This window comes from Amblyraja radiata, chromosome 1 (assembly GCF_010909765.2).
Source record: "Amblyraja radiata isolate CabotCenter1 chromosome 1, sAmbRad1.1.pri, whole genome shotgun sequence".
Classification (NCBI taxonomy): Eukaryota; Metazoa; Chordata; class Chondrichthyes; order Rajiformes; family Rajidae; genus Amblyraja; species Amblyraja radiata.
This window is the reverse complement of record NC_045956.1, coordinates 82,342,622-82,357,873: the sequence shown is the minus strand read 5'-3', so window position 1 is coordinate 82,357,873 and position 15,252 is coordinate 82,342,622. Positions and strand designations below refer to the sequence as shown.

General features: G+C 43.1%; 1 protein-coding gene across 1 annotated transcript in view; it reads right to left on the bottom strand.

Annotated features, from left to right (window-relative positions):
* Window positions 1-3,940: 3,940 nt before the first annotated feature.
* The window catches only part of c1qtnf7 (C1q and TNF related 7), a 52,069-nt gene continuing 40,757 nt past the window's right edge, over window positions 3,941-15,252 (bottom strand). The window contains exon 3 of the mRNA XM_033025721.1: window positions 3,941-5,533. Coding sequence (XP_032881612.1) covers window positions 4,905-5,533 — 629 coding nt within the window. The 3' untranslated portion in view covers window positions 3,941-4,904. The remainder of the gene's footprint in view (window positions 5,534-15,252) is intronic.

The window sequence follows — 15,252 nt, the reverse complement described above, 5'->3', positions numbered from 1 at the left end:
CCAAAGCTGAAACTGTGACTTGGGTAACAACAATAACCTTTACCATACAGACTGTGGTTCAAGAGGTGACTCATCATCCCTTTTCCAAAGGCTATTGCAAAAAAGGGCAACTTCATCAGTACATGAATAAAAAAGAAAACTTGCAGAAGAAGCATCAATGAACAAAATAATCAGATCATTAGTAAAGCTGAATTACAGAGGCTGGCTCATCACTGGATTCATTGGATGAATTTAAAATAGAGTTAGATAGAGCTCTAGGGGCTAGTAGCATCATGGGATATGGGGATAAGGCAGGCATGGGTTACTGATTGTGGATGATCAGCCATGATCACAATGAATGGTGGTGCTGGGTCAAAGGGCTGAATGGCCTCCTCCTGCACCTATTTTCTGTTTCTATGTTTCTATGGTGAAAATAGTTGAGGTAGAAACATTAGCCAAAATAAATGGGAGATTTCCCTTCTCAATAATGCTAGGGTAAATTTAAGATACACTGAAAGAGTGCACACGACTTCTCATTAATACCCAAAAATAAACATACTGCAGTACCTCTGATTGTAGAGCCCTCCCTCAGTCCTGCATTGAAATGTTATTCTAGATTAAATTCTTGTGTTTGCTATTGACTATGAACCCACAACCTAATAAGTAGAGTGCCATCATTAAGCTAAATCTAACCCATGAAACATAGAAACATAGAAAGTAGGTGCGAGAGTAGACCACCAGGTCCGTCGAGCCCGCACCGCCATTCGCTCATGGCTGAACACTAAACAGACACACTTACCCACAAACAGTAGACACAAGACACAGAACACAAGACACTACCCTCCCCTTCATACCGCTATCACCCCTCTCCACCCCAAGAACCGCGTGATCTCCTGGGGGAGGCAAAAAACCGGATAAAAACCCAGGTCCAATTCGGGAAAAAAAATCCGGGAAATTCCTCTCCGACCCCAATCCAGGCGATCGACACTTGTCCAGGAGATCACTCAGGTCTTACTATACTAACCATACTTAGGTCCATATCCCTGCCCTCTCCCCGTAGCCCCTTATCCCCTTGGCAGCTAAAAAAACATCTATTCTAGACTTAAATATATTTAACGTTTCTGCTTCCACTGCTCCCTGGGGCAGTGAATTCCATAAATTAACCACCCTCTTGGTGAAGAAGTTCTTCCTCATCTCAGTTTTAAAAGAGCCCCCCCTTATTCTGCAACTATGTCCCCTAGTTCTAGTTTCCCCGATCATTGGGAACATCCTCGGTGCATCCACCCGATCAAGGCCCCTCACGATCTTATATGTTTCAATGAGATCGCCTCTCATTCTCCTAAACTCCAAAGAGTAGAGCTCCAGCTTACTTAACCTTTCCTCATATGTCAATCCCCTCATTGCAGGAATTAATCTTGTAAACCTTCGCTGCACTGCCTCCAGGGCTAGTACATCCTTCCTTAAGTATGGACCCCAGAACTGTACACAGTATTCCAAATGTGGTCTCACTAATACTGTGTACAGCTGCAGCAAGACCTCCGTGTTTTTATACTCAATCCCCCTAGCAATAAAGGCCAAAACTCCATTGGCCTTCCTGATTGCTTGCTGCACCTGCATACTGACCTTTAGTGATTCATGTACTAATACCCCTAGATCCCTTTGCGTTGCATTACAACGCAGCTCCTCCTCATTTAGAAAATAACTTGCCCTATCATTTTTTTTCCCAAAGTGAATGACTTCACATTTATTAGTATTAAATTTCATCTGCCAAGTTGTTGCCCACTCACCTAGCTTATCTATATCCATTTGCAGACTCTTCCTATCCTCCTCATCCCCAACTTTTCCTCCCATTTTTGTATCGTCCGCAAATTTTGATATATTACACTTGGTTCCCTCCTCCAAATCATTTATATAAATTGTGAACAACTGGGGTCCCAGCACCGACCCTTGCGGAACCCCGCTAGTTACCGGTTGCCATCCCGAGTATGAACCATTTATCCCCACTCTCTGCTTCCTATTTGTCAGCCAATCCTCTACCCATGCTAATATATTACCCCCAATCCCATAATTTTTTATTTTGAAGGAGGAGATAATTCCTCTTTTCACATAATATTACAAATATTTTCATGGTAACATATATTCTTAAAGATTACATTTTATTTGCAATTATTCAAATGTGGAAAATCCATTCTCTCATTTATCATTGAAGACTTGATTCCACGATTGAATAATAATTCTGAAAAAACCCACTTTAGTTTAGAGATACAACGCGGAAACAGGCCCTTCGGCCCACTGATTCCTTGAATAAATCATACCAGTCCTAGCTAGTCCTAGCTGCCAAAGGAAGTTTGCATGTAGAGCAAGAATGTCAGAGAATCAGCAGGACACCTATTTCACATCTGAGTGCACTGCTCCATTGTGAATCATGGTTCAGGGAATTTACTATCCTGCAACAAGCTGTCTTCTCAAGGTAAATGAAAAATTCCAAGCTATCAGTTCAAGAGATCTTAATTTGGATTTATCACCAGATTGTAAACTATCAAATCAGTTAAACAATGTCCCAGGAGGCACAAAATACTGCTCATGCTCATTTAAAAAAAAGACACAATATGTCAGGCAGCATCTCTGGAGGACATGGATAGTTGACTATAGGAGAAAATGTCTCATTGCACTCCAATGAAGTTGAGCAATGTCCCAGGCTTGAAGTTCTTCTGCAAGTTCTTCTTGAATGATGTCTACTGCTTAGATAGCAAAGACAATTTTTTAACCATGGCTTCAACAAGCTTTCTTGTGCACTGTGTAGGAAGGAATTGCAGATGCTGGTTTCAATTGATGATACGCAAAAAGCTGGAGTAACTCAGTGGGTCAGACAGCATCTCTGGAGAAAAAGAATAGGTGATGTTTCGGGTCAAGATCCTTCTTCAGACTGAGAGTCAGGGGAAAGGGAAACGAGACATATAGTCGGTGATGTGGAGAGATGTAGAGCAAATGAATGAAAAATCTGCAAAAAAGGCCATTGTTAGCAGTTTGCTAGGTGAGAACGAGCACAGATAATGCGGCTCAACAAGATGCATTGAAGCTGGTACAACTTGGGAGGTGGGGGGGGGATAGAGAGAGTGGGAATGCAGGGGTTACTTGAACGTAGAGAAATTAATATTCATACCACTTGGTTCTAAGCTGCCCAAACAAAATATGAGATGTTCTTCCTCCTATTTGCGTTTACCCTCATTCTGACAATGGATGAGGCCTAGGACAAAAAGGTCAGTGTTTGGCAATCTGGAGATCAGGTTGGTCCAGGTGGACTGAGCGAAGGTGTTCAGTGAAATGATCGCCCAATATGGGAGTCTGCATCTTGAACAAAGGATACAGTAGATGAGGTTGGAGGAGGTGCAAGTGAACCTCTGCCTAACCTGAAAAAAAACTGTCGTGGTCCCTGGACAGAGTCGAGGGAGGAGGTATAGAGACAGGTGTTGCACCACCTGCGGTTGTAGGGGAAGGTACCTGGGCAGGGGGTGGTTTGAGTGGGAAGGGATGAATTAACCAGAGAGTCATGGAAGGAACAGTCTCTGCGGAAGGCGGAAAAGGGTGGAGATGGGAAGATTTGACTAATGGTGGGATCCTGTTGGAGGTGGCGAAAATGTCGGAGGATTATGTGCTGTATGTGGCAGCTGATGGGGCAAAAGGTAAGGACTAGGAGGACTCTGTCCCTGTTGCAACTAGAGGGAGGTGCAGCAAGTGCGGAGCTGCGGGGTACTGAGGATACACATGTGAGGGCATCATCTATGATGGAAGAGGGGATCCCACATTATCTAAAGAATGAGGACATTCTTGTGCACTGTTTCCTTTTATCAAACTAAATTAGGTAAAAGGCAACAGTGCACAATGATCACCATGAACATTTCAGATAACAGTGCTGGATCACTCTAGTTTAAAAATATAGTGTATTTAATTATCAAAGACATCTGCTGTCATAAAGAATGTTGTATTCCTTCATGTTTGCAGAAAAACACAGTTAAACCTTTGTGCCTTTGCCTTTGGTGTTATGAACAGAACAATCACTGGCATTATGTACATTAGATTGAAAACACAGTTGCCAACTTTTCTGTGATGTTGTTTTATAAAACACAGATTTGCATAAAATATAACATAATTTACTTCCAAAAAAACTGTTCTATTATCAAATTAACAATGACATTAGGTCAAGTCATGGTACGTATCTGTTGGGAAAAATTAAGTTAATGACGTGGTTTTATATTTAAAGAAAAGCAAATGAAATGTTTGCAACCTCAATCGTTAGAGATTTTGCCAAATCGGCTGCAATTAAAAGAGATTAGCTGCTCCAATTATTTTTGCAGTGCAGTCCTTAAATCATAATAACAACATTCAAATAATAATAATCAACATATGTAAAATATAGTTTCCATGGAATGATATTTTAAATTTTGATTGTAACCATCATATCAGGGATGTTCACATTGACCTTGAATAGATCTGAGCTGTTCTTTTTCATTAGCCTCACTTATATTAGACACATTATATAGAAAACCCAGTTGCCAACATTTCTGTGGTATTGTTTTATAAAAATCTGGGTTGCATAAAATATAACATAATTTACTTTAAATACTAAGCAGTTCTATGCTAATATATCCTGTAGTTTTGAACTGAAGAGGTGAAGTGTCATTATCAAGTTTGATCCCAAATATGTCACTTCTAATTAAATCTACTAGTAAATGAAGGCAGATTAAAACTAATCCTAAAATCGGGTAATATTTGGTACACGGATTACATTTTAATTCCAAGATGGAATAGTCAGTCAGAACAATTTCATGTAATTCAAACAGGCCTAAATTTTACCATTAAATATTTAACGAATATCTTGACAAAAAGACTTGGAAATCAAACAAAAATATCCAATCCTTTTTGTGCTATAGTTCATCTTCTGCCAAAGCATCCAGATAGTCCGCATCAGCGTAAAGCAAGAATCCAGAAAATAAACTGTCAGTCCAGTTAGGATCAGAAAACAGACCATTTTGTTCATACTCAAAGATCTCCAGCCACACTTCATCTTCTGGCTTCAGGTACATAACAGTAGATCCTGAAGCTACGTCGTGATTCCCAGTATTGGCATCAAATGTTTTTATGCGATATTCTCCATTGTGCACCAGTGCAAGTGCAAGATGCTTATTAGCCAAGGTAATGTCATAAGAGAAGTAATAAATCCCTGGAATGGCACATATAAACTTTCCATTGGAAAGGGTGTAATGGCCACCCTCATTTAAAAGGATTTTATTGAATATAATGGGTGTTCTCTCTGTTGGGTAACTGGTGGTTATGCCAACAGAAAAGGCAGATTTGAGCACCAAACTCCCACATTTACAATAACCAGGTGGTCCAGGGTCTCCTTTCTGTCCTTTATTTCCTCTTGGTCCTGAAGATCCTATTGGTCCATTTTTCCCTTTCAAGCCACTCATTCCTTGAATTCCGGCTTTACCAGCTGGTCCTTTATCTCCTTTGTCACCCATGTCTCCGTAACTTCCAAGTTTTCCCCTTATCCCTGGAAGAAATCAGAGTGTTGAAGTTTTAGTTTGTTCACACTCTATGGAATCTATCACCAAACATGTGAAAAATCCCATACACCAACTAGTGTAAAAAGGAATTTATCTTCATTTTCTTTTTTATTTATTCCCATGGATACTCATGGGAAAAAAATATTTTGTTATTTAATCTGTTACCATAGCAGGTTTATTTACTGGAATGATTTTCAATGAAGTTCAGTTGATTTCCCATCTGTAATATATTGAGAGCTCCTTCAAGCAGGGAGTAAAACATAATCATTGGCACAAATTATCTTATTGGATTATGAATATGTCTTCAACAAATATATCCTTGTTTATTTTATTCTATTGGGCCAAGATATAAACATAAGATTACGTTAATTAAAAATTACTCCGGATACTGGAAACTTAAAACCAGAAAATGCAGGGGCAATGCAGCATACCAAGTAGCGCTTCTGGAGAGAGACCCCCCACCCCCACCACACCAGCAGATGAGGAATCACCAGCACTGTGTTTCTGTTTAGTTTTTATAACCACCTGGAATTATATTTACCATTGACCATATTTTCAGGTGCCATAGTTGAATATTTAGGGTGAAGATTTAGAAGACCAAATCTACCACGTCTTTGTAAGTGTTGAAGCAGCTTTGTGATTTTCAGAAGTCTTAAAAACTTTAATAACTGAAGACTTTTATTGTCTTAAAATCTTGAGTTTAATGGAAACCTGAAAAGGCCGTGCATTGTTTAGTTTAGTTTAGTTTAGAGATACAGAGTGGAAACAGGCCCTTCGGCCCACCGAGTCCTTACCGACCAGTGATCCCCATTCACTAACACAATCCTACACACATTAACACTATCCTACACACACTAGGGACATTTATAAATATACCAAACCAATTAACCTACAAACCTGCACGTCTTTGTAGTGTGGGAGAAAATTGAAGATCTCAGAGAAAAACCACGCAGGTCAGGGGAGAAAGTACAAACTCCATACAGACAGCACCCGTAGTCAGGATCGAACCCGAGTCTCTGGCACTATAAGGCTGTAGCTCTACCGCTTCTCCATCGTGGCTGCCATTGTCTCTTACATTTTTTGACTCATTTTCCTTAAGAGACATTGAAACAATTTTCCCCTGTCTCCTGAGGAAGTAGAGACATTGGTGTGCTTTTTAGTCTGTAGCTTCAATGTGGTTCGTCCAGCGGGTTATTATTTACACCAAGGAACTTGAAGCTCTCAACCGTCTCCACTTTGGTGCCAAAGATGTAGACAGGGGCATGTGTTCTACTATGCTTCCTGGGGTTGATAACGAGCTCCTTCCTCTTACTGACTTTAGATGGAGAGATTGGTGTCTTGACACCATGTTACTAAGCTCTTTATTTCCTTTCTGGTCTCGTCATTGTTCAAAATCTGGCCCATCACAATGGTGCTACCTGCAAACTTATTTAGAGCAGAGTTTGACTGTACTGTCGTAAGTATACAGGGAGCATGGTGGAGTATGGAAGGGGGCTGAAAATGCTTTCATACAGGAACTGGTGTTGAGAATTATTGTGCAGGATATGTGCAGTTCTGTTTAGTTTATTGTCACATTTACCAAAAAACAAAAGCTTTTTTGTTGCATGATAACCAATCAGCAGAAAGACATTACATGATTACAATCAATCCATTAACAGTGTATTGTAATCATGTAATATCTTTCTGCTGACTGGTTAGCACGCAATTTAAAAAAAAAGCTTTTCACTGTACCTCGGTACACGTGACAAACCAAACTGAACTGAACATATCCTCCACCATAATTTTCAATATGGATGCATTCTCAGCCCCCTACCATATGCTGTCGCCTATCCTTATTGATTGTGGTCTATGGGTCACAAAGTCAACGATCTAGTGAACGGGATTATGTTGTTGAAGGCTGAGCAAGAATCAATAAATTTGTTGACTATGTGATCTAGAGATGAGGTTAGGTCCAGGGAGATAGCGTCTGCTGTGAACCTGTTTGAAAGTTATTTGGACAGGTACATGCGTAGGAATGGATTTAGAGGAATATAGCCAAAATGCAGGCAAATGGGATTGGCATAGATAGACATCTTGGTTAACATGGACGAGTTGGGCTGAAGGGTGTGTTTCCATGCTGGTTAGCTAGGAATCTATGGTAAAGTGGTCTTCTTGAACCACTGCATTTCATCTGGTGAAGGTATTCTCAAAATGTTGGCAGATGGGGATTTCCGTGGTTCCAGCAATGAAAGTTCAACAATATATTTCGAAGTCATATTTCCCGGAAGATGACAGCGCGTTCAGACGCAGCGGCTTTGCGCTCCCAAGTCCGAGTCAATTCGGAGCAGCCCAGCACCGAACGCGGCTGTGGAAATAAGGTATTTAAAAACCTCAGAACCCCGAGAACCCCTAGAACCCCTAGAAATCCCAGTACCCCCAGAAATCACAGTAAGAAACAGTTCTTTTTACAAACCATGTTCTCGGGGTATCTAAGTCTAAATTTTATTAGTTATTTAAGTTATGACATCGGATGGAAGCTGCATACCAAATCTCGTTGCACTTATGGGCAATGACAATAAAATATATTATTATTATTATAATAATAATTATTATTATTATGTCATGTCAGTGCATGACTTGTAGCGGAACCTGGAGGTGGTGAGCTCCCTTTCCCCTTCCTGGTGATAAAAATTGTGGATCAGCAGGTTCTATTGGAGCAGCCTTGGTGAATAACTGCAGTGCATTTAGTGAACTGTATACTCCACAGTAATGGTGCCCTACTGGTGGAGGGATGAATATTTATGTGGTGGATAGCAATGTCAATGAAACGGGCAGGTGTGGCCGGTGTCCATCTTATAGATCATTATTGGAGCTGACTCAGCTGAAAAGTGAAGAGTATTACAAGACAATTCTGATGTATTGTGCAAATGACGCAGAAGTTTAGGGTACCAGGAGTTGAATCACTTTCTTTAGAATACTTAGAATCTGACTAGCAATGAAAAGGAGTAGAGGTCAGTATAGATAAGCTATAGCTGACTTGAAGGGCCCATGGCCTACTCCTACTTTCCTGTGTCTTGATCTTGCTGCATGGACTGATCTATTTGCTCAGGATTTGTGAATGGAATTGAACATTGTGCAATCAACAGTGAATGTCCTCATTTCTAATGTTATAACTGAAACTAAAGTCATTAATGTAGCAATTGAACATGGACTAAAGACACTCGAATTCCTGCAAGACATTCCTGGGTCTGGGGCAATGGCCACTCCTCTGCCCCATACCTTCTCATCAAGCCCCATCCCAAGAAGCACAACGATCTTCCTTTGTGCAAAATATGACTCCAGCCACTGGTGGGTTTAGCCTTGAATCCCATTGACTTGAGTTTTCCAATGGGTCCTGATGCCACTATCAGTCAAAGGCTACCTTGATGTCAAGGCAGTTAGTCTAATCTTCCTTCTGGAATTCAAATCTTTGGTCCACATTTGGGCCAAGGCTATCTTTGGTTTATACTCTCTAGAATTTAGGAGATTGAGAGGGGATCTTATAGAAACTTATAAAATTCTTAAGGGGTTGGACAGGCTAGATGCAGGAAGATTGCTCCCGATGTTGGGGAAGTCCAGGACAAGGGGTCACAGCTTAAGGATAAGGGGGAAATCCTTTAAAACCGAGATGAGAAGAACTTTTTTCACACAGAGAGTGGTGAATCTCTGGAACTCTCTGCCACAGAGGGTAGTCGAGGCCAGTTCATTGGCTATATTTAAGAGGGAGTTAGATGTGGCCCTTGTGGCTAAGGGGATCAGAGGGTATGGAGAGAAGGCAGGTACGGGATACTGAGTTGGATGATCAGCTATGATCATATTGAATGGCGGTGCAGGCTCGAAGGGCCGAATGGCCTACTCCTGCACCTAATTTCTATGTTTCTATCAAGAGGCTCATAAAAATTACTTTTTAGATGCATTAAAATACCTACTAATACAATTGAGTTAAATTAATTCTGTGTGACTTTACGGCTCAAGTGTTCATGCTTAATGAATATAATCCTTTACAAACTAAATCCTTCCTTGTAAATAGATTTATTTTCATTGGTGTTACATTATGAGCAATAATAGTTCTTCCCATTTTTGTTTTAAATGAACAACCTTAAAGGAGACGTTAGGAAGAAGCAGAGATAGATCATCCACTAGTACGTTTGAGTGAATATTACCATAAATGTTTTCCGGTGCAGCTGTCCTGCTAAAGTATAAATTATGTGAGTTAATGTACATCATAATTTTGCATTGCAATTTAATTTGGATTGCATAATTAGGATTGATTTTGGTTGTGAAATTGCATGTCTGAATGACATGTACTATTAATAAATTTCAAATTATCCAGATGCTTTGAATATTTTCAAGACAGAGGCAGATAGATACTTGTTAAACGAAAAGATGAGAAGTTACCATGGGTTGACAGAAATGTGGAGCTCAGCTTATAATCAGATGAGAATAGAGTTGGTTCATGAGGCTAAATTGCCTACTCTTGTTCATAAATTTGTATGTGTAAATGTTCTTATGTTGCTGAATAGTTTACTTTGCTGCTCTATTAGTTTTATAAAAATGGTATCTTGCATATGATGAAACCATGAGATAGACAATAGACAATAGGTGCAGGAGTAGGCCATTCGGCCCTTTGAGCCAACAATGTGATAGCAATTAATAGCAATTTGAGCCACATTCAATGTGATCATGGCTGATCATCCCCAATCAGTACACCGTTCCTGCCTCTCCCCATATCCCCTGACTCTGCTATCTTTAAGAGATTCACAATGACCTGTGTTTGCAGATTATTCCCCCCCCCCCCTTGAATAGAGGGAGTAAATCTAGGACACATTCATCATACTTGTGGGATCTCTCCATCTGCTGCACAGTAAAGGTGCCCCACTTTGATCAAGTTTGGTTTTGCTAAAATAAATGTAATAATAATTAATAATAGGTAATAATTTTGTTACTGTGCTTTTTTGGTAAAACACATTAACCATATTTCCTTATAACATAGAAGGAGGCCATTTCAGGCCTTCAAATCTTTACTCTCTCACAGAGCCACCTCATTTCCCACAAATCAATCAATCAGTTTTATTCATCACTAGACCAAGTGCAGACCTGTTGGGTCTGTTCCCCCAACATGCGGTTGTGGGGGGGGGGGGAGGCATGCAGCATCACACACACTAACTATCCCCCCCCCCCCCCCCCCCCCCGCACTCAAGCTAATTACCCCCCTTAATATTATATTAATATTATTAATTAGCTCCTTTTACCCCATAACCACCCTATCTACTGACTCATAGCCCCCAACTAGGGGGAGAGGGGGGGGAGAGGGGGGGGGGGAGAGAGGGGGGGAGAGAGAGGGTGTGCTGAGAGGGGGGTGAGGTGAGGGGAGGGGGAGAGGTAGGGAGCAGGGAGGGGGAGGGAGGGTGGAGGGAAGGGGGTAGGGGTGTGTGGAGGGGAGGGGGATTTATGGGAGGGACGCTGGGGGAGGGGATGGAGGGGAGGAGAAGGAGAAAAAGAGGGGAGAGAGAGAGAGAGAGAGGGGGGAGAGGAGAGGGGGGAGAGGAGAGGGGGAGGAGAGGGGGGAAGGAGAGGGGGGGATGAGGAGGAGGGGGTGGGAGAGGAGGGGGGGAGGAGAGAGGAGAGGCAGGGGGAGAGGAGAAGGAGGGAGAGGAGAGGGGGGAAGAGGAGAGGGGGGGAAGGGAGGGGGGGAGAGGAGGGGGGGAGAGGAGGGGGGAGGGGGGACGAGGGGGGAGAGGGGAGGGGGGGAGGAGAGAGGCGGGGAGAGAGAGGAGGGGGGGGAGAGGCGAGGGGGGGAGGAGAGGGACGAGAGGGTGGGAGAGGAGAGGGGGGGGGGAGGAGAGGGGGCTGAGAGAGGGGGGGAGGGGGGTATGGGAGAGGCGAGGGGGGGATGGGCGAGGAGAGGGGGTGGGGATGAGGAGAGGGGGGCGAGAGGGGGTGAGAGGAGAGGGGGTGAGAGGAGGGGGGTGAGAGGAGGGGTGGAGAGGAGAGGGGGACGAGGAGAGGGGGGGAGGGAGAGGGGGGGGGGGTAGAGGAGAGGGGGGGAGAGGAGAGGGGAGGTGATGGGGAGAGGGGAGGTGATGGGGAGAGGGGGGGATGGGGAGAGAGGTGGGGAGAGAGAGGAGGGGAGAGAGAGAGAGAAAGGGAGAGAGACAAGGGGAGAGAGAGAGAGAGAGAAAGAGAGAGGGATAGGGAGAAAGAGAGAGGGATAGGGAGAGAGAGGAGGGGAGAGAGAGAGAGAGGGTGCCTTTTTATGTCAACCCAAACCCCCCAAACAACCATTTGCAGGTGGTACTTTTTTCCCCTCAAACTAACCATATTTTCATTTTCAAGTGACTGAAGGACGGTATCCCCCTTACCGTACCCTCTTCCCCCATATTAAAACATTAAAAAAAACATAAAAAACACACTTCAACATAACAAAAAAAACAAAACATGTTTTATGTCTTGCTTTTTCTTTTCAACTTATACTTTGGTTCCAGGAATCTGAGCCTCATTACTCTGATTAACTTGGAAAGTTATAATGATTTTCTCTGTTACTGTTTCAATCACAAGAAGCTGTCGTGGTGGGAAGATCAACATTTGCTCCCGTCCCTAACTATTGTTGAGAAGGTGGTGATGAGCCCTTCTGGAGATAGTGCTCCCACAGTGTATTGAGAGGGAAGTTCCACGATTCAGAGCCAGCAACTCGGAATGAAAGCAACATATTATCGAGGATGCTGTATGACTTGGAGAGAAACCAAGAGTAGATTATGTGTCTGAGAAGTCTCCAGTCTGAAGAAGGATCCCATCCTGAAATGGCATTGGTCCATTCCCTCCACAAATGCTACCTGAACTAGCTGAGCTCGTTCAGCAATTTGTGTTTTGAGGTAGTTATGTTCCTTTGTGCTGGCTGCAGGGCCGGATTTAGATGAAGAGAGGCCTTAGGTTATTCCACTTGTGAGGCCCCTCCCAATCCCCCACCCCCACGACGAGAGGAAGATGGAAGAGTCCACCAGATTGACACCGATGTGCAGCCGAGCGTGGCCAATGAGATAAGGGGCTGGAATGCTGCGCTTTTTATTTATTGCCAGTGCTAGTATCGAGTTATCGGCTTAAAACACTATTATTCTGACATGGAGGGCAAGGTAAATTACTGAAGTGTTGTTTAGAGACTACAGTGCGTTGTGACATCATATGTAAGAAAGGCCTATGACAGTGTCCAAAATATTTTACACCAGGCCCGTAAGAAGCTTTTCAAAAAGTGGGGTGGTATGGCAGGATTACAAAAAATATACGTGAAATAAGTGCACGCAGCGCATATCACAAGTGCAAAGCTCAAAGACCCTTGCGGCCGGAGTCCAGAGCCCTTAAGCGGGCCCTGGAAGCTCTGGGGTTTTAGATGCTCTCTGGTGCATTCTAAGCCTTATTTTGGAACTTCTTGCACCAAATTTATGACCAATATTTCAGAAATAATTTTGGTTGAGTCAAGAGTAATGAGTGGTTGGAATGGGATGATTGGGGTGATTGTTGTATACATTTTTTTAAATCAAGAATTGAAGCTGTCCTTGTTTTAATAATCAAGTTGTACTGTACAATGTTATGTAAAATGTTATAAAGGAGCATGCAAACTGCAAAACAAACTAAGTTTTGGCAGTAAATAAATCCTTTTTTTAGAAAATGTTTTGTATGTTGATTTGATTGCCTGTTACTGTTCGACTGTGTTAGTGTGTGCACATTAAAAATATGATGCAAAATGAAAGTCGCAAACTATGGAATACATATTTTTCAGTATTGCTATCAAGGAAAAGAAAGCAGTTCCAATTGTTTGATATTATTCATATGGAGGAGAAAATATAATTGCTCTAAAACCTACCTTAATTTTGCAATTCTCAAAAAGAAATCAACCCTTTCCACCGCGACGCAACTACACGTCAACACTCCCCCGCCCCCATGCACCATCGATCTTCCCCTCTCCCCTCCACCTCCCTCTCTCCCCCTTTCTCTCTCTCCCCCTCCCTCACTCTCTCCCCCCTCTGTCTCAACCCCCCCTTTCCCCCTCTCACATCCCCCCTTCTCTCTCCCTCCCTCCCCCTCTCTCTCGCTCCCACACAGCGAGGCTCCGACTCCACGCTGCAGACACCGCAGCCCCCCCCCCCCCGGCCCGGCGAAACGAGCACTCCCGCAACGCAATATTCCACTACTTACATGGAGAGGACACCTAGGATCTTTGGTAGACACGAGGCATCGAGGTGATTGTGTGGAGTGCAAATGGAGATCTGAACCAGCCCGGGCCCACTGCGCACGCGCGGAGAGACAGCGTAATTTTGCGTCGCCACTGCGTCACCGGCTTCCCCCAACAGCGCAGGCGTGGATGGTCGCAATTTTATTTCCGAAAACTTCCAGCGGGCCGGAACCAGAATTTCGGGTCATTTCCGTCAAAGTGGAAACGCTGATAGCGCTCCAATTTTTTTTTTCTCTGGGATTTTTTTTACTCTGGAAGCCCCCTAGATTTTGAGCCCCTAGGCTTCAGCCTATGAAGCCTATAGGTAAATCCGGCCCTGCCGAGGCCCCCCTAGATCTCGAGGCCCTAAGCTTAAGCTTGTGAAGCTTATACATGAATCCGGCCCTGGCTGGCTGTAGTGGAGGTGGCAAGGTTGGGAGATGCCGTTGATGTAGTCCAGGTGAGTTCTGCGGTGCATTATGTAGATGGTGCACCATATTGCCAAGGTTTGCTAATGGTGAAGAGAGTAAGTGCTTATTGTGCCAATCAGATGGGCTGCTCTGACCTGAATGCTGCCAAACCTCATCCAGCCAAGTGGAATGTTTTCCAGTGTCTTTCAACTTGTGCTGTGGTGGAAAAGCTTAAGGAGTCAGGAAACATACAACTCACCACAGGATACCCAATCTTGGACCTACTGCTCTGGCTGCCTTCTTTACCACCCTCAGGGAGCTATAGACTTGCACACCATGAAGCCTCTGTACCTCAGTGTAGAAACAAAGAAGTGCAGATGCTGGTTATACCAAAGATGCAATGTGCTGGAGTAACTCAGCTTGTCAGGCTGCAACACTGGCGAAAAGGATAGTTGACGTTTCAGGTTGGGTCTGAAGAAGGTCCTGACCTGGAACATCATCTATCCTCTTCCTCCAGGAATGCTGCCTGACCCACTGAGTTACTCTAGCACTTTGTACCTAGCCTCTGCACCTCAGTGTGTCTAAGGATTCTGTAATTTATTGTATATCTTCCTCTTACATTTGACCTCCCAAAGTGCATTATCTCACATGTCCAGTTTACAATTACATTTCCGACGGTTTAGAGTAGCATCCCTGTGACAGATAGAACTTCCCAGAAGCCTACTGAGAACAATGCCTAAGTCCCATTACGATCAAATATTCAATCATGCACATAAAAAATGGCACATTTTATACCCTTGGCCTGCCCTACAAAAAGAGTGGGACAGCTCAATTATTTCAATTCCATGAGCCTCAGTTTCAGAGAAAATCTGTCAAATGTGTCTAGAAAACTTAATGTATATATTTTATTTTAAAATGCAATTAACATAAGATGCCTTAAAGAGCAAGTCGTATTAATGGCAAGTTCAGCAAGGTCTGTTGGCCTGAATGCAATCAGATCCGAATAAGACAAATTTGAATGGTTCTGTATAATTTCCCCCAGCTTTACTGAATAAAATAGAACTACAATACT